Source organism: Fusarium venenatum (assembly GCF_020744135.1).
Source record: "Fusarium venenatum strain MPI-CAGE-CH-0201 chromosome Unknown EDB82scaffold_3, whole genome shotgun sequence".
Classification (NCBI taxonomy): Eukaryota; Fungi; Ascomycota; class Sordariomycetes; order Hypocreales; family Nectriaceae; genus Fusarium; species Fusarium venenatum.
The window spans coordinates 4,494,619-4,512,761 of NW_027072131.1; the positions used below are offsets into that span (position 1 = coordinate 4,494,619).

At 47.9% G+C, this 18,143-nt stretch overlaps 5 protein-coding genes across 5 annotated transcripts; 4 read left to right on the forward strand and 1 right to left on the reverse strand.

Annotated features, from left to right (window-relative positions):
* Positions 1–476: 476 nt before the first annotated feature.
* EDB82DRAFT_546967 (uncharacterized protein) lies at positions 477–1,469 on the forward strand (the record flags this gene model as incomplete). The annotated part of the gene is made up of 1 exon (XM_025727859.1): positions 477–1,469. The coding sequence occupies one exon, from the start codon at positions 477–479 to the stop codon at positions 1,467–1,469; it is 993 nt and encodes a 330-aa protein (XP_025582284.1).
* A 5,683-nt stretch (positions 1,470–7,152) lies between these two features.
* EDB82DRAFT_507235 (uncharacterized protein) lies at positions 7,153–9,488 on the forward strand. Its single transcript, XM_065608782.1, has 2 exons — positions 7,153–7,570; positions 7,662–9,488. Exons 1-2 carry the CDS (start codon positions 7,393–7,395, stop codon positions 9,386–9,388), a joined length of 1,905 nt encoding a protein of 634 aa, XP_065464046.1. The 5' UTR covers positions 7,153–7,392; the 3' UTR covers positions 9,389–9,488.
* A 157-nt stretch (positions 9,489–9,645) lies between these two features.
* On the forward strand, positions 9,646–11,181 carry EDB82DRAFT_568099 (VIT family-domain-containing protein; the record flags this gene model as incomplete). The annotated part of the gene is made up of 2 exons (XM_025727863.2): positions 9,646–10,687; positions 11,036–11,181. Exons 1-2 carry the CDS (start codon positions 9,907–9,909, stop codon positions 11,179–11,181), a joined length of 927 nt encoding a protein of 308 aa, XP_025582288.2. The 5' UTR covers positions 9,646–9,906.
* Positions 11,182–12,948: 1,767 nt separating this feature from the next.
* On the forward strand, positions 12,949–14,964 carry EDB82DRAFT_546970 (uncharacterized protein; the record flags this gene model as incomplete). Its single annotated transcript, XM_025727864.2, has 4 exons — positions 12,949–13,554; positions 13,606–13,934; positions 13,999–14,331; positions 14,379–14,964. 4 exons carry the CDS (start codon positions 12,949–12,951, stop codon positions 14,962–14,964), a joined length of 1,854 nt encoding a protein of 617 aa, XP_025582289.2.
* A 1,481-nt stretch (positions 14,965–16,445) lies between these two features.
* EDB82DRAFT_507259 (uncharacterized protein) lies at positions 16,446–17,302 on the reverse strand. Its single transcript, XM_065608783.1, has 2 exons — positions 17,129–17,302; positions 16,446–17,058 (listed from the first exon to the last, which is right to left on the reverse strand). Exons 1-2 carry the CDS (start codon positions 17,225–17,227, stop codon positions 16,606–16,608), a joined length of 552 nt encoding a protein of 183 aa, XP_065464047.1. The 5' UTR covers positions 17,228–17,302; the 3' UTR covers positions 16,446–16,605.
* Between the last annotated feature and the right edge of the window lie 841 nt (positions 17,303–18,143).

The window sequence follows — 18,143 nt, forward strand, 5'->3', positions numbered from 1 at the left end:
ACTTTGACACAGTACATACGATACAGATTTGGTTGCGTTCATTTCACAAGTCTCACTAGCTAACTCCCACGTCTGAACCTGGCGTTTTCGTTTATTTTCCCCATCCACATGGCTCCCACTTCCAGGACCCCAAGACCCCCTCCATCTCTCCCTTGCTGATCAACGTCTCAACAATGACAGCATATCCGTGTTTGCCACTTATGGTATGGCTCTAAGCCTTGTCCCAACCCTTATTTATCTCCCACTGTCCCCGTCTCCAATGTCTCTACATCAAACTACATATAATCTGCAATTCTCTTGTAAATTTCCATGTCCAAACCTGTGACTCTTTCGTCCGTATATATCCACTTCACAAACTACTCTGGCGGTCGAAACCTGACAACCGCACACCAAAACCTTTCGTCTTGAGTCTTGGCCTCTTGGATTGGTCACTAGGACTGAATTGACTTGTATACACAAACGCTTCTGTATCGACCATGGATAACGTCGACCTTACCCACCAGCAACCGCCAGAAGTCCAGGAACACCCACCTGGCGTCGTCTTCGCACCAGTGCCTGACATGGGCGCTATCGCCCAAGGGGTTCCAGGCATGAACCCATGCAGCATGTTACCTGAGGCCCACTGGGGACAATGGTGGTCCCCCAACGATGCTGCCTTTGCCGAGTCGGCCAACGTGACTGCTCCAGTCCACTTTGGTCAGGAGCAACATTTATTTTATAACAATTCCACCTTGAACCCTGAACAGGTGACACAATGGGACTCTCCTTCAACCTCTACACACAGCTATCCTCTACTTTCACCATCAACCGAAGCTACAAGCTTTGTTGAGTCACCTAGTAAGAGCCGTCGAAGCTCTTCCGTAACCCAAACCGACCAACGACGACGCAAGCGAAGCACAGCAGCAGTAGCAGCAACAGCTAAACACAAGTCCCAACCCACAACCACAAAGCCGACAAGACGCGCTTCCGCAAGAAAGACATCCAAAGCTGAACCCGACACCACTGCTGCCTCAGAAAAGCCTAGACGGGGCAAAAGATCAAAAGCAACGACCAAAACACCACCAAAGCCCGAACGAAATGAAGAATATGACGACGATGAATACGATGACGCGGAAGTCGACCCCGAACAAGAGTATGATATTCACAGCAAAAAGGTACAGGAGAGAAACCGGATCGCGTCCAACAAGTTCCGCGTCAAGAAACGCGAGGATGCCATCAAGCTCCGGGTTGACGAGGAAGACATGGAGCGATCCAACCGCGACTTGAGTAACTGCGTATCCGACCTGACGATGGAGATCTACGACCTCAAGATGAAGCTACTGCAGCACACAGACTGCGACTGCGCCTTGATACAGGACTACATTGCGAGCGAAGCCAAGCGATACATCAAGGATCTGGGTGAGGGCAAGCATCCGAATGCGACGCCCCCTCTTCCACCACAACCGCCTTTTCAACACATTTATCATTAGCATCACGTTTAGTAGACGCGCGTGTCTGTTGCATAATAGATACATCTTCGACACGGGACATGATACGAACTAGAATGTCTATCATATTCACCCTTGCGACTTCTATTTTGAAGGGGTAGATTGGGATGGGAGTTCGAGACCTTCGATTTGAAGCCATTTGCAAGTCACAATCGTATCAATTTGCCACCATGTTTGGGCGGCACTTTATAAATGGATAGGTTTCGGGATATCGTGCTTTGGGGAAGGGATGCTTAGGTTGTACAAAGATCGGAACAAGTTTTGAAGCCTGACCTGGACCATAGTTAGATCTTTTTACAGGCTACAAGCTACATACCAAACGTTGAACCGCTCAGCAGTCGTCTTTGGTCAAATCTGTATCCGTATAACTACAGATGGTACCCACAGGCCAAGTTACGAAACTATTGTAACTTTCCCGTTATTATTCTCGCATATTGTGATCCATATCATTATAACCAAGCTATTGGCGCTGTCAGTTGATCCGTATCTTGATGTTAAGCTGTTATTGTTCCACAATGATAGATTAGTTGCAAGATCCGAGCTTACCTTCAAGGTGAAGATAAAGCTTTCTCTTAACTCACCCTTACCTAAAAGGGAGAGTCTTCGGGTTTAACCTAACTGGAATTGCTGGGGGGTTTCCAGGAAACGTGAATGGGCAATTCCTCGTGTAGCTGACCCATTCTTTCAGATTTATCTAGCCCATTTGGCCCGCGGAGAAGTAAATGAGAAGTGGCGGTGGTAATTACAGTGTTGCACACGTTAGGGTTCGTCAGGGGCTCATTTGAATGGTGTGTGGGTAAAGAGCTCCACGCCCCATGGCACCAACGATGGACCTGCTACCGGGAATAGACTTATGGACTCAATTACAGACCTGGAAACTAAAGTAGCTTCCGAATTACTGCCTCTTGGGTTGATCCACAGCGGTAGTCTGGCACTAATATGCGTATCTCAAGGTTGAGGTGAATTGATTTGCAGGTTTTCAATATATTCAAGACACACCAGATGCAAGGCCGACATGAGTTCTATTGAAGACGGTTGGGGTGTGATAGCCATGACCAATCTGCAGGGGCATCGTCAACCCCCATAGGGAAGCAAGGTGTGACTTCTACAGAAAAAAAATGCAAACAGCGTGGAAAGTCAATCCTACTCTGAGAAGGGATCAGATCAACTCTGTCTCCATGCTGTGACACAATACAGTATAAAGTTTAGTACGGTAGTACAGTGGCAGCATCTGACATGTTAGTCCGATGTGATAGTCAAAGCTCTCGCCCAATCATAGACAAACGGAGCTCAAGGCCGTCTGGTTTGTTGACCACTCAAAACCACACGGACAAAGACTCCGATTTGAAGTCTGACCAATCAGAATCTAAACATGGTTGCTTTGCAATTTCCGTTGGGCTATGGCGATACACTTCCAGGCAGAAAACAGAAAGACTCGTCCATCGTCGTCATATTGTTACGTTTGTTTTGTGGTGGAACAGACTTTACGGTAGTGTTGGTCGAGTTGAGTCCCTTGCGTACTGATTGCAGGTAGTAAGGCCACTGCCCTTGGATAAAACATTTAGCCAAGATTCTTGTCTTTCATATACATACTCAACAGAACGATAATCCACAGACATGTATAAGGGTCCAAATCATGCTCTTTCCCTACTAGCCAACCGTACTTCACGATTCATTCGACAGGCAAAATCATGTGACAGTATCAAGTGTAGCCTTGACGAGCGGCGATTCCTAGTCCAACACAACAGCCTACTTTCTCTCTTACGGAGCTGCATATTATGATCTTTTTGTCAATATTAGACTCTACTTCCCATCGGTGGTTGTATTTCTTGGTTCAAGTTCCTTCACACCTAGCACCCCTTCCAGATGAAGTGGATACGACGTCTTGTCACACACCCCCCTGATTTTGTTATACAATAATGTTGTGTGCAAGATCCTCGACTTCTCCGTAGAACTGTCTCATAAATTCCTCATCTCGCAGCCCAGTTTGGTACGAACCTTTGCACCTCGCCTCGTCCCAAAATGGTCGGCACACTAAAGCAAGAAAGACAATGTCCTGGTAAACTCGATTGTCAACATGGTAGACTAATCTATAGAATACTGTTAACCTCTTAGATCATATCTTACCGTCCAAAGAACAGACCGAGAGTTTACGCCTTCGAAGTACGACATGCCGAACGAAACAAAAATACAGATAGCTACCAGTAAAGAGTCAACTACAGGTACTCTTCGGCAGTATCCATTTATCCTGTCGATATACTCGCACACTAAATCGGTGTACCACAATACGACTGGTGCGAGCGCGTACGCGACGGATGATGTCTCTTACAAAGTCAAAATCATGTCCATCAACATCCCCCATCGCGTTCATCATAATACCTGATCGCCGATTGTGACTAGAACTACGATACAGAAGCTTCACTAATATGCAGGATGTCCGTAAGATCTATCTCGCCCATCGATAATACAGCGCGACAACTACACAGCACTACGTCCGCGTCAACGAAAACGAACGAACCTCTTTCCTGCCTAGGGATCCAATAGGGGGCCTCGGACTTCGTCACTATAACATTCTCACCTGGTGGGACTCTCTTTCCTGGACACAAGTAAGTCTAGGTCTCCCTGTTCTCCTTTTCCTCTCGTCAATTATACGGGGGTTGGCAGATTAGATTGTCTCTTGAGGATAATGCCGCAGGTTTAATGTTCGTGTAACGCCCTTAATGACCTGAACTGTTCTCGCGACTCCTGGATCAGACCTTTACCAAAGTGGCCTGGATAAACTTAAGCTTATTATTGTAGTTTCGTAGCCCTCGTGTCTCACAGTCGTCGCACCAGCCTACGAACCGCGAGAACATATGTATCTGTTTATCACACATGTACTACTCTATTAGCAGCTACTGGCTTTTGCGTCATACTCCTTTTGCCGTAAATTTTCTCCAGGGCGCTGCGGTCTCTTCCATTGTCCTCTATGGAGACCCTTTCATCAACCTCATCGTTCTTGTGATATAGTATTATGTAGTCATGCATGTATACACCAATCTACTCGGTCGAGCTCGTCATAGGACTGAGTATTTGATTCGCCCGCAATGGATCTAGCAGTGATCTATCACAACAAGGCGCAATCTCCATCGTCTGTCTTGCTTGGGCCACCCCGCAAGCTACAACTTCCAGACGAGCCAGAGATGCCGGAGCCGGTCCGAATTGCACGGGAATCCGCCTTTCATAATGCACAAGGAATGTTCTTATGCCGCTGTCTCTCTCCACAATGGCGAGTACATACAGTGCAAGCAACCAGATCTCTTGTATTGGTCCCCCTTGGCCCAAGCGCTTTGTGCATCGTGGTCTCTGTCACCATACAGAGTACCATAGTTTTATTTATCCACCCTGCCACCTGCCACCCTACCACTGTTGATCTCTACTTGCATTAGTAGAGCCAAATAGAAACGGAAGAACGGCCCGAGGTTTTGTGACGTATCAACGACACCTTTTTATGCATCTCAAACAGGGACGTTGTGAATTGAGGGACTAGTTACGGGAGCGGGCTTACTAGGTTCATCACAAATCCTCACATGATACCTAGCTAGACGTACACCACTGAGAGTACAAGTAGATGACACGTAAACGCTCAATCGGCAGCAAATGGCTCATGGTGGGGGCAACAAGCTTGACAAGTCTCTGCAGCCCAACTCAAGTAACACACGAGAAGTTGGACTGGTCAGGGTCGATCATGAGTGAACCTTACTCATCTAGCTATCAGAGTTTGTCGTACATCCTGTCTTTTGTTTACAAAATTCTCTGCACTAACCTTCTGTCGAGTATGGAGTGTGAGAGCGATAATCCGTCATATGGTGTTGGAAGCCCCGAGATGATACGTCAGCAATCTTTGTGGGATCATTCCATCACACTGTATAAATATGCTGCGAGATCTAATAATTCATCTTCCAATTGCAGGATATTATCATAGAGGTGGTTGCTGTACAAAAACGCGTCTTGTTGCCTTGATGTTGGGGGAATTTCGCCATTCTGTTGTAATCGACCATGAACATCCAGTTCAAAAAACATCTTAACTGCGAAATAAATACCTACGTCCATATCAGCCACCTTCCTTCCTTCCTTCCTGTGAAATAAGAGACGCATATTACAAGTGACTGTCGTATACATGTCGAGTGCGCTCAGTCAAAAGGCAATGCCAACGCCGTGATGCATGCAAATCAGGCTCCTTTCCAGGAGACAAAAGGCCGGTCAGTCTTATCCCACAGGGTCCCATCGAATCAAATCACTCATTCGGCGGAAACTCTCCGGCCATTTCCCCACCCAAGCGAGGGAATCCAGTAGAGTTAAGACCACGAATATATCGCCGCACGAAAAACATAGACCAAGTCAAATAACGCCGATTATTTGTTTCTGACCAGATTTTATTCAAGAAACCGGGCAAAACGTGAGAAAATTCCATCTCACAGAGCCGAGAATAAAATGAGGAAAATACTTCCAAAAACGGACATGTCAACGACACATGATGTTACGAGATCGAATGTATGCGAGGGTATAACAAAGAGATCACAAGTTCCTGTTGCATGCAATGGTAAGCCTACAGGTTTTCTAACAGCTAGCCACTATTCTGACTCTGGCAATAGGTTGCAGACGCCGTAAAGTCAAGGTGCGTTCGCTCCCGAAAGGAAGATGTGTTTGCCCCATCTAATGTAGGGGTCGTAGTGCGACGACCGCAGACCGAAATGTACTCCCTGTCAATCCTCAAATGAAAAATGCAGTTTCCCTACGTCACGACTCGGACGGATCATCAACTTCGAAGAACTACCATACACGGAGCAAAGATACCAATCTCTTTTGACAGTAATCGAGCTGATCCGCATGGCGGAAGGGGGGGAGTTGGAAGAGATGCTACGTCAGATTCGGAGTGCCAAGTCGGTCCACGACTTTCTGGATAGTGTGGACGAAGCAGCTTTGCTATTACCGCTCAACGATATATCGAGATCGAATGGCCGTGGCCATAACGAACAGTGATGAAAGATGGATCACAGCAAGAACACGACACTTGGCTTCACAGAAGGGCGAGAAATTACGAGGATGAGGATAGTTATATGGTTACGTGCATACAATACTCGAAACGGAATACAACAAGCCCTTCGACGACGAATGGATACACCATTCCCTGTTGATGCTAGGGCAAGGCACGACCTGACATAAGATCAACTCATCCGAGAAATGACCCGCAAGCTCTACCGACGATTGAGGAGCTGAAGAACGGTTCTTCAGTCCATACCGAGGTGAACGAATTGGTCATTTTATTCAAGGACAAGGTATAACTTTATTTAAGATTTGGCTACAGTAACGATTCTTGGACTTAGGCCTCGGGTTGCCTATTTGGGACATGAGGAGAGATGAGGATATTGTTATATCCGGGGAGGATGTCTGTGTACACAACAAGACGATGATGAAGAGCAATAATGGGAACACATTCCATGACTTCTAAGAGTTATATACAGATAAATCTATCTTGAGACTGGGATCTCATCGTCTTTCAAAAGTTGTTGGTCTGTCACTGTATAAAATCTGGTTAATGCTTATAGCGGGGTGATGCAGCCGATTCCAATTGCCGTAGTGCTCAAAGAGTCAACGCGGGGTCTCCGCAATGTTCAATCTCCACGTCCGGCCCGACCTCTACGGTATCCGTATCGGTATACCCAAGGTAGAGGGAGATCTAATCTATTCTAGAGCCTCAATATAAGACGTCTCTTACCAAGACTCCAACAGTTCATCAAGAAAATCATCTTTCTTAGTACTCAATCTAACCCCTGTCAACCAGCCACGTTACCTTGGCGACACAGAAAACACCACAGGACAGGACACAAGAGCACAGCAGGGTACATACATAACACAAAACATCATGGCTACAGATACGTCTCAGCCTGCTTATGTGGGACAACCTGCCAATGTACCAGGCGCAAACGTCTTTGACTTTATATTCAGCAATCCTTTTCAGCATGAGAGCGACTTTGTGCCCAGAGCCAGAAGGGTGCCCAAGATTCGTGATGACCAGCCTATCTTCACAGACCACGCCAGCGGTAAGTAATACGCATCCTCTCTCACTCTCACCCTCATGTGAAAACGCATAAACTCATTACCTTCAATCGCACATCTCACTAACACGCTCAGACCGTCCCCTCACATTCTCCCGCGTGAAACGCGACGCCCTCACTCTAGCTTCAAACCTCCAATCCCTAGGCCTCGACCCAAACGCTCTGGAGACTCTCCCTCCAACAGCATCATGCACAGGCCCGGAAATCGCTCCAGTCGTGCTCATCCAGCTCCCCAATTGCCTGCCCTTTGCGACATTGTTTATGGGCACAATCGCGGCTGGTCTCACCGCCACACTCGCCTCCCCATCATTGACAACCACTGAACTCGCATGGGTCCTCAAGAACTCTCGCCCGCGCGTCCTCTTCACGGCAAAGGCCCTTCTTGACACCGTTGAGAAGGCGCTCGAATCTCAGGAAGATGAAGCCTACAAGAACAGTGTGCGCGTTTACACTGTTGATGTAGCTAGGGACTTGTATCCTATTTCGCCTGCGTCGCACGCTGAGGAAGGGGACTGGAGGAACCTTCTCGTCAACACCAGCTCTGCTCTCACTGTTGGTCACTCATTCCCTCCTGAATCAGCTGTTACGCGCACAGCCGTCATACTCTGGTCATCCGGCACATCAGGTCGATCCAAGGGTGTCCTGCTCTCTCACCAAGCCATCAACTTTTCCATCGCGTCGCTGTGGCATGATGCAGACTTTTACAGCTTCCACCAGCGATGGCTGGGCTACGTACCTTTCTACCACGTCTTTGGCCTTACCAACATCTTTCTACTGGCTTTCGCTACCGGATCAAGCGTTTTCACCATGCCTGCATTTAAGCTTGATACCGTCTTGTACGCCATTCCCCGACGACAAATCACCTACCTTCACATGGCGCCGCCCGTCGCCGTCATGCTCGCCAAGTCACCTGTCGTGGAACCTTTTGCGCGCCGCGACGCACGTGGCCGCAATGCATTCAGCAGCGTTGTCGCAGGCGTGACAGGTGGCGCTCCCTTGGGCCATGAAGTCGTAGAAAAGGTCTTCCAACGCTGTGGCTTCCTCGTCCGATTGGGCTACGGCATGTCTGAAGCATGCAGCATCACTGTGCAAAGAGGTCTACGGGAAAAGGACATGCACGGCTACAAGAATGACACAGGCAAACCTCACTGGGGTGTGGAACTCATGATCGCAGCATCGGGAGAGGCAGACTCGACCTCGGACGACTCAACCACCAAGGCCGCACCGTTTGGTGCACCAGGCGAGATTCTTGTTAGATCGCCTGGTTTGATGACTGCTTACGTCCCCACGCAAGGTCTCGGAAGCAATGAAACACCCGACATGAGCGTCACGGCCGAAGCTCTCACATCCGACGGCTGGCTCCGCACCGGCGATGTAGGAACGCTCGACACAGAAGGCAACCTGTGCATCACCGACCGTATCAAAGAGCTCATCAAGGTCCGCGCGTTCCAGGTCGCGCCCGCGGAGCTGGAGGCTATCCTCTGCAGTAGCGACGCTGTAGCGGATGCCGGTGTAGTGGGAGTACACGACAAGACCGAGGCGACAGAGTGGCCGCGCGCGTACGTGGTAGCTGCAGACCAGAACAAGTCGGAGGCTGACCTCATGACGCTGGCGCACGATCTCAAAACTTTGGTGGAGAGCCACGCTGCAAGGTACAAGTGGCTCGTAGGTGGAATTGTCTTTGTAAAGGCGATCCCAAAATCACCCAGCGGAAAGATCCTGCGAAGAGTGATTCGCGACGGTGGTGTGCAGGGCTTCGAGGTGATGCCGTACCAGCGCAAGAAGCGCGACGCCAAGCTCTAGACCCGAAGAACTGGAGACAATTTTAGACCATACCAATTATGTACAGAACAAGCCGAGCGAGCATTTAATAAAATTTTACATTTTCTCTGTCTACAAAGAATTTTCTTTATCAATTAAATTAATTCTAGCGTATGGAGTACTAACGAGTAGCTTGGCTGTACGACAACCATACCAGTCTTGTTTACTACCATATTGCAAATACACATCTTCTGATTGGTGGATGACACGAAGAGAGATCATGGATTCGGCATCGGTCTATTCCCTTTTGGAGAAGCGTCGAGTTCGGTCTGTGCAGCAGGTGGAGAGACAAAGGGCGAGTAAAGGGTATAAGACAGGCCATCAAGAACGGTGAATTCAAGAAAAGCCATCAAGAGAACATCGGTGAATTTCCATTGTGGCCATTGCTTATAAATTGACAAGACACTGTGGCGAATTGATCGATTCATTTAAAAGTACAAAAATAAAGTCTAAAACACCATACGATTGTCACCAGACTCTCACCATCCTACTCTACCACAATGACGCACATCTCAGAAACACGTCCCCTTCTCCCCTCAGAGCCAGCCATCGAGCGCTCAATCTCCTACCAAAGCAATCACACTCCCTACGATACCCGTGCTCTGCACCCCTGCCAGAGCAAACATGAAGAATGCCATGTCGACTACAGCGACATCCTACGCGACATCATCATTGGCTTCTCCGACGGCCTCACAGTACCCTTTGCCTTGACAGCCGGTCTATCCAGTCTCGGTAGCGCCAAAGTTGTCATCATTGCTGGCCTGGCAGAGCTCTTCTCCGGCATGATCAGCATGGGTCTAGGCGCTTACCTAGCAGCCGTCACAGAGCGCGATGCCTACCATTCACAAGCGGAGAAGAAAGAGTTTGCAGTGCACAACAGACCCGCTGACGAGAGAACGGGTGTGTACGATGTGCTGCAAAAGTATAACGTTTCAAGAAGCTCCGCGGCGCCACTAGTCGACGAGCTGTGCAAGAACCCCAGCGAGTGGGTGCGCTTCATGATGGACTTTGAGCTCAAGCTCGAAGAACCCAACGTGCACCGCGCATGGATCTCTGCTGTCACCATGGGTCTGAGCTACTTCATCGGCGGCCTCATCCCCATGATTCCCTACTTTGTCATGTCCCGCGTTCGCGAAGCGCTATTGGTCTCGATCGGTATCACGGTCGCAGTGTTGCTGGTGTTTGGGTATGTCAAAAACTACGTTGCCATTCGAAACCATCGCGCGGGAGTTTGGGGAGCGGTGCAAACGCTTGTTATCGGAATGTTGGCGGCGGGCACAAGTTATGCGATCGTGAGGGGATTGGATTCGGGTGATGTTTGAGCTTGGACAAGGATTTGTTTCTGACGATCAAGGCGATTATGGCGTTCGATGGTGTTTCTTTCTGGATGGGTTAGGATGAGTGTATACCTCGCGAAGGACGGATGAATTGTTTTGGTTCAGGACAGGTTGATCGCATGGGAAAAAGTAATGATTGAGAATATTCGTATTTTAACGACCGAAATGACAAAACCCCATTCCTCCTCTTACTCCCTCTCCTCCTCTTTCCGTCCGTCGACTCCCTTCCTACCACCACCTTTATTAGTATTATCCTTGAACGCTAAGAAAGTACTGACCTGAGAAAAAAAAGGTGAAGCCATCGCCCTCCCCAGAGTGATCGGAATTGAGTCATCCTGCTCGCAAGCAAACAGGACGCCGCGTATCGCACTTCAGTTTTTTGCAACAAGCCTCGCAAAGACTTCCCATAGAGATCGACGAAACGAGTCGCCGCTCTGAGATTTCTGATATCATTTGCAGACGTAACATTGACGCCAGGCCGTTACCGGCAGACCAAACCAGTTACTGCTAGATAGCGGTACGGTTGGTGGATTTGAGGCTTACTCCGAATTTCCCACATGCATGTAGATGACGATGAGAACCGAAGATCTCGTGTCTTGAGAGATTCGGGCAGAATCTCTCTGTTTGTAGCATGGAAACGCAGCGTTGGGGAGGGCGATGGGCTTGAAGAGGAAAGAAAGAAGTTTCGGTGGGAAGGCAAGGTTTTTATTATGTGGGCATTTTTAGCCGAGATTAGGCCGTGGGGAAGCATAGGGTATTTGAGATTGAGCTGCACCTCGACTTTTTGACATTGTGATGAATAGGGTTCGTAACGTAGAATTCTAATTTGTAAGTGTTCAATTTACGATATACATTTCAAGAAATGTATTTATGATCGACCTCTTTACCGTTTTGTTGTGGGACGAACTTTGCATAAGTGGAACTGCTGGTTTGCTGTTGACAGCCGTGAACCTGTGCATTCTCACCATGAACTATCTACGTGTACAGCTAAGTTATGCTTTTTACCCTGGAAACGTTTGAGCCACGATGCTGTCTGGGTCAGAACCTTATACTTTGGTTTGATTAAAGAGTCAAAGCCTCTAATAAGTAGTGTAGACGTTTGCAAAAACTGTTGTCAGACTCGTGTTGAACAAGGTTTTAATGACGTTTGTCATAGGAATATAGTATCTCCGCGGACGTCAAAGCATATTGACTGGAAATCCGTTATTGTGTATTCTCTCTGTTTTGTATCAAGTCAGTATTTCTATAGGATTTCAAGATTGAACTCGACATATTTCTGTCGGTAGTTTGATTTTGTTCTATTGCATCTCTACTTCAGCTATGCAGAGACGGGTAAGCATCAAGAGCCGAGTTAATGGATGATTGGCTTAGTGAAGCCTCCGGTTATGCAAGCGACGAAAGCAGAGCGTAAACAATTCAATAGTGATTTAACAAGTACAGGATAACAATGCAACACAACACGCAGCCTTGTTTTTTACGTGCCGGGATGATAAAGGCTGAGTCAGGCGGCAGTTGTTGGCAAGTTAGGAGCTAAACCAGAATGGTGGCAGATGAAATCCTTCCAACTGGATGAAATGGACCCCTGGAATCCCGCAATTTCTCCTCCCCTCAAAGGGGAAAAAAGTCTATCTTCTCCTTCAGCCCCCATTTCTCCATCCCCGCGAACGTGTCTCGGCATAGCAAGAGGGTATTATGGCTCCTCAGCAGTCTCTACGACCTATAAGTCGAAAGCCATCGCAGACTCCATCCTCGTCGGCGCCGGACACTCAGTTGGCGAGGCTGTCTGGATCGGCGCGGAAGGTTGGGGCCGGACACATCCCCGCCTGCGAACCATGCCGAAAGCGCAAGAAAAAGGTTCGGGAATTTTATTACTGATTCTAAATTGTATGGCATGATAGTCGGAATTGAAATTTGCACAATGCCTCTTTCTAGACGCTCACGTGCTGACGATAACTTCATCCAAAAGGTGGCTCATGAATTAACTAACGGAATCTTGTACCGCAGTGTGATCGGAGCCGACCAACTTGTATAAAATGTACAGAACGTGACTTGCGATGCGAGTATCTCGATGGGCCTCCAGCGCCGGCCAGTTCGGTTCAGCTTGAAAGACTGGACAGGCTAAGCCAAGATCCAAGCGCCCTTTCTCAACTCTTGGCGACGCTGCCGTATTTCGAAGCCCTGGAGCTTTTTGATTTGTTTCGAAAGATGCCCAGAGATCCATGCCCTGCTGCTTCATCGATGCATACCCCGGAATCTTCATCGTCAAGATCACCTCCTGCGTGGACACCTTTGGCTGCGCAATGTCCGTCACCGATGCATTATACTCTCGCCGGGAGTCTTTTGCCGCCGGCATCCAATCCAATGGAGCAAGAGCTCATGGTCCGACATCCTATCGCGTATCCGGTTTTGATGCCCATTGCCGTCAACTCGCTGCCTCTTGAGGCGCTCCTTGTTCCTCGAAACCCCGAGATCCTAAGAGAGCGTCTTTTGCTAACCGATGTCGCTGACTCAGAACTGCCTGACACATCCAAGAAGAAAGACGAACACTGTGACGGGGCTTCTGATTGGTGCAATAGCCTATTACACTTGGCGCAAGCACATATTGATATTCTGCTCCAGGTTGACATATCCTTCTGGACTGACTTGCCCATCCCCAATGACTTTGCCATTCGAGTGATCGCGCTTTATCTCAATAATGATTTCACAATTCTTCCTCTTTTCAATATAGATCTATTCCTGCAAGATCTCTCCCAAAAGCGACCATATTTTTGCTCTCGGTTTCTGGTGTCAGCTCTTTTGGCTTGGGCCTGTGTAAGTATGTCGAACCAGGAAAATAACCCAAGCTGACCGCTGGCTGTGCAGCAAGCTTATACTTCCATTCACCCCAAAGCAGCCTCCTGGAGCTGGCTCTTCTTTCTCGATGCCCAAGCGCAGTGGAACCAGCTGGACCGCCGTGAATCCGCTACGCTGTGCAACATATCTGCATCGCAACTCATGTCCATGGCATCTGTAACACACGGACAAGACGAACTTGCGTTCGTGTTTCACAAAACCGGAATTGAGATTGCACAAACAATGGGCCTTTTGAATGTTGATCCGCAATCGCAGTCTGCAGCAGCATGGGTTCATGGGTATCCGGATTGGCAGAAGGCTGCTTCATATACGGCGTGGGGCGTTTTCAATTGGTCTTGGTGAGTCGATACGTTTGCTTTGGCCGTATTCTGTTCCCACCTGAAGCTGACACAATGAATCCAGCGTTTTCACTCTTCATTACCATAAAGTCAATGTTGATATCCCACCCGGGTTGATGATGCCTGGCGATATTGATATAGCCCTTGCCGCTGGAGACGAAGTTGCAGTCTCGCTACCTGAAAGTGTCGAGGTGTTTCGTGCCATGTGCAAACTCTGGATAATTTTTGCTTCCATCGCCAAGATATACTATGGCCCAGACCTAGAGGGATTTTTGAATCAGAAGGAAGCTCTTGAGTATGTTGAGGGTACCTACCGTCAACTTCTCACCTGGGCAGATGAGTTACCGTTGAGATTGGTTCGACAACCCGGTAGCAGCTCTGCCGTTTATCTCATGCAGTAAGACTTGAAGTTCACTGCATGATTTCCAACGCTAACGTTTCCAGTATATACTATCACGCCGTAATCACAGACCTTTTTCGTCCCTTTCTTCACCAGCCTAATCGCTCTTCCACTCCACTGCGAACATTTGCCGCCGAACGCGCAAATCCGCAGAATGTATATCACGTCTCCATCCGCCAAATGAAGCGACTTCTGCTGTCTTATCGGCTCGAATTCCATCTGGAAGCTCTCTCGGTCATGTGGCAAACCGGGGTGATATACGTCGCCAACGCCACGATGCGCGCAGACTACCACAACAAAGATGAGATGCAGTTCTTTGTGAACCTATGCGTTGCGGGGCTTGAAGAGCTCTTCATGTCGTACAAAGTTTTCGGGGCGATAACCAAGGGCGTTATGAGTATGGCGATCCGACAGGGGAGCATAGAGCAGACGCAGGTGAGGCGTGCGAGGAGGAGATTGAATGAAACTGGGAAGCGGTTCGTGGTTGATGATAATAGCACGGATGAGACGATGGCCAAGTGGATGATCGATTTGGACTTGGCGGTTACTAACTCTGTTGAGGCGCAGGGTGGTAAACTTGCGAGGAAGTTTGATGAAATGAGTGAGATGGGCCATGATGACGGCGAGTAAGTGGCAGTCGTGCTGTTTTAGCCGTGCTTGAGCGAGTGACATCCTTTTGGCCTTGTGGCTAAACAAGGAGAAAAGAGATGGAGGACAGCATTCTTTCAAATGATTCAGCGCAAGCCCCGGCTGGTGTATCTCTAGACTTGCAGTAAAGGGACTAAAGTGCATACGTGAATCTCATCTTATCGATGGCTGCTACCCATGGTGGAAGTGGAATCTCGACTGACTGTGAGATTCTTGCGTGCGATTCTCTTTGTCTGTACAAGACCGCACACGTTGCATAGAAGCCCTCGCCAGCGAGGGGTTTCCGTTACTCCACATGTATCGCAGCGCTTTACTGCTGTTGTAGCATGGTCATGGACCTGTTTTTTCTGTCAGGTAACAACCACATGTAAGAAAGAAATGAAACGCACGGATTGCAGCACATTTTTACTTCGACGTTGGGAGCGTGATGGCGTATGAGATTGCGACGATACCCTTGTATCCCTGTGTGAGCTACGCTTCTTGGGGATAGCGCCTGGAACTATTGATGGTGACGATGGTGACTCTGCCACTTCAGTGAGAGTTTGTAGTTGTGTGGATTGATGGTTGTGGAGTTGTTGTTCACGTATTGACGTCTCATAATCTTGAAGAACCTTTGATGATTTTTATTAAATTAAAGGATATGCACCCAGAAAAAAAGGAGCGCATACAGTTTGGAGCTCTCTTGTGTCAAAGGTCCTGGAGGGAGGGGCAGTTGGCGGTAAAAAGAAGTTGCTGTTGCCAGGCATTTTGAGACACAACAGATCAATCGAGATCTAAGTCAAATCTGATAAGTTTAGCTCCAATCGCAGAAGAGGTAATGTCGAAAAGATGAGATTACGATGTTGAAAGAATGACGAGATGTTGAGCGCAGAGTATGGGGATTCTAAATGATAATAGCGAAGAATATTTGGTCTCTAAAAAAGTGCCGATGGCCAAGTCTTGATGTGGTTGTACGAATCGACGATTCACATCAACTTAAGCGAGAGTCCAGGATCATGACCAATCAAGAAAGGGCGGACTTCCGTTAGATGGAGACGGAGAAAAGAGAAAAAAAGGGCTGATGACTCTAAGTGTCGTCGAGAGTAACCAATTGCATACAATATCCATAAACAAAACTCCACAGTGATTGAGAAATCAGTACGATTTACCCCAGACTGAGTTTTAAAAGATGCCAAGTGATTGGGGAAAGATACGATGAATGCAGGTCATTTAAACCCCAAGAGTTTATGATCTGTGGGAGGATAAACTTTAAGACGTTGACTTTGTACCCCTGTAAAATGATGTTACTTCCCTCGCGGCCGTCAACACCATAGCATTTGAGTCTAGTGAATCACACCTTGATTGGAACTTTATCGTATCAAACACGTTGAAATTATCCGTCCAGGATGGGATGGAAAACGTGATGAAGGGGAAGGGGATTGTCGCTGCCATCAAGATGACGAGAACATAACCGCGAAAAGCGGTTACTACGTGATTAAATGATGTTGTTATTACGTCGAGATAGTAATCGTCTAAATAACCCAAGCCCAATGTGATAGAATAAAAACAGACCAAGACCCAACTCCAGCTCATACAAATTCTAGATATCCATAAATAAATATAAACATCGACAACACTTGATAGTCATGACCAAGCACTATCAGTGGTTGACATGGTGTCGCCCCGGCTGGATTCAGCAAGACGCTTTCGCGCAATCAATTTCTTAGAGTGCAACAACCCGCAAACATTGCAGAACAAACGACTCCCCAAACCAGTCTCTTGCCAGCGAGGTGTGTCAGTCGCGCCGCACAGGTAGCAGCGCTTGGACTTTCTAGACACAGAGCTTCCACCCACAGAAGATGTAGTATTTTGTCGTGATAGTCGCTTGGGTCGACGGTGAGATCTGTTTGGTGTCTGAGCAGCCGATGAAGGATATTCGCAGGGTGTAGATCGAAGCGCGTCGCCTAGCGATTGGGTAATGTCGTCGGCAAAGTTGATGACCGTCTCATCGATGGGTGATGGGTTGTTGAGGAATTGGTCAATATCATAAGACTGTTGGAGCTGTTGTGTCATGTGCGCATCTTGCAAGAGCTTTGTCTGCTTCAAAGGTTACAAGACAATTTTTTTTTTGTTTTTGGCGGGCGTGTCAAGTGGTAGTATTCCGTACCGTCTGGATCTTTCTCACATCAATAGTGTTGGCCCCGCTCGTAGGCGGCAAGAAAAAGTTCCTGGATACGGCCATGGCTTCATCAGCTTGAGGAATCATTGAAGCGAATGTGTATCACTCGATAGTGAGGGAGCAAGATGAATGAGAGTTGTAGCGTTCTTAATCAGAGAAAAGGGAATAGGAAGAAAAGAAGGATCGCGGTGAGATTAAGAATATTCAGCTTGATCGTAGTTTCAGATTCGATCCTCGGATCCTGGTCCAGTTTTACAGATCGAAGCTTGACGTCAGAATCGAGCGAATAAGCCCACACGTGGTCCAATCATTCACTACTATAGCATCTATAAGAAGTATAGCGTCCACAAGCTCCAGGGTCTAGTATCCGAGGGAATGAGACGGAACCAATAATAGAATTCGGTTATCATTTTCCTACTACAAAACACCCTTTTCTCAGGTATGAGGTGGACGCATGAGGTTTCAATAGTGCCAACAAAATCAGGCCATATCCCAGACACTCGGGTCGCTTGTGGTTGTGTCGGTCAGCTTCACCTGCAGTAGATGTGTTGGAAGCGGTAAAGAGTTGCGGTGATAGCTCGCCGTTTAGACGCAGGAACTAAGCGTCTTTAAATAAATTACTTAATCTTCACAGATTGAGTGGCTTCAGGGTCTGAGGGTCCAGATCGTTCTGGGGTCTTATCGTAGATCTTCGCATAAAGGGTCCAATGTCAAGTGGCAAGTAACAAGTAAAAATAGGTGTCGATGATGGATTCCTGGCTGGTTTAAATACATTGGAAGTGACTGGGTTCATGTCTTGTGTGCCGACTATGGTGATCTGACCCAGCCATGCTAAAAACAAGCTGATGATTCCAAAGGATGTTGATGGAGTCGGAGCCGGACATATGGCGGACATGAGGGGGTAAGCGTTGTTCCAGATGGGACATCTTTCGGCATGTTCCGAAAAGGGTACCACCATATTACTGTCGGAGACTTTCAAATTAGGTAATTGGGTATATACAAG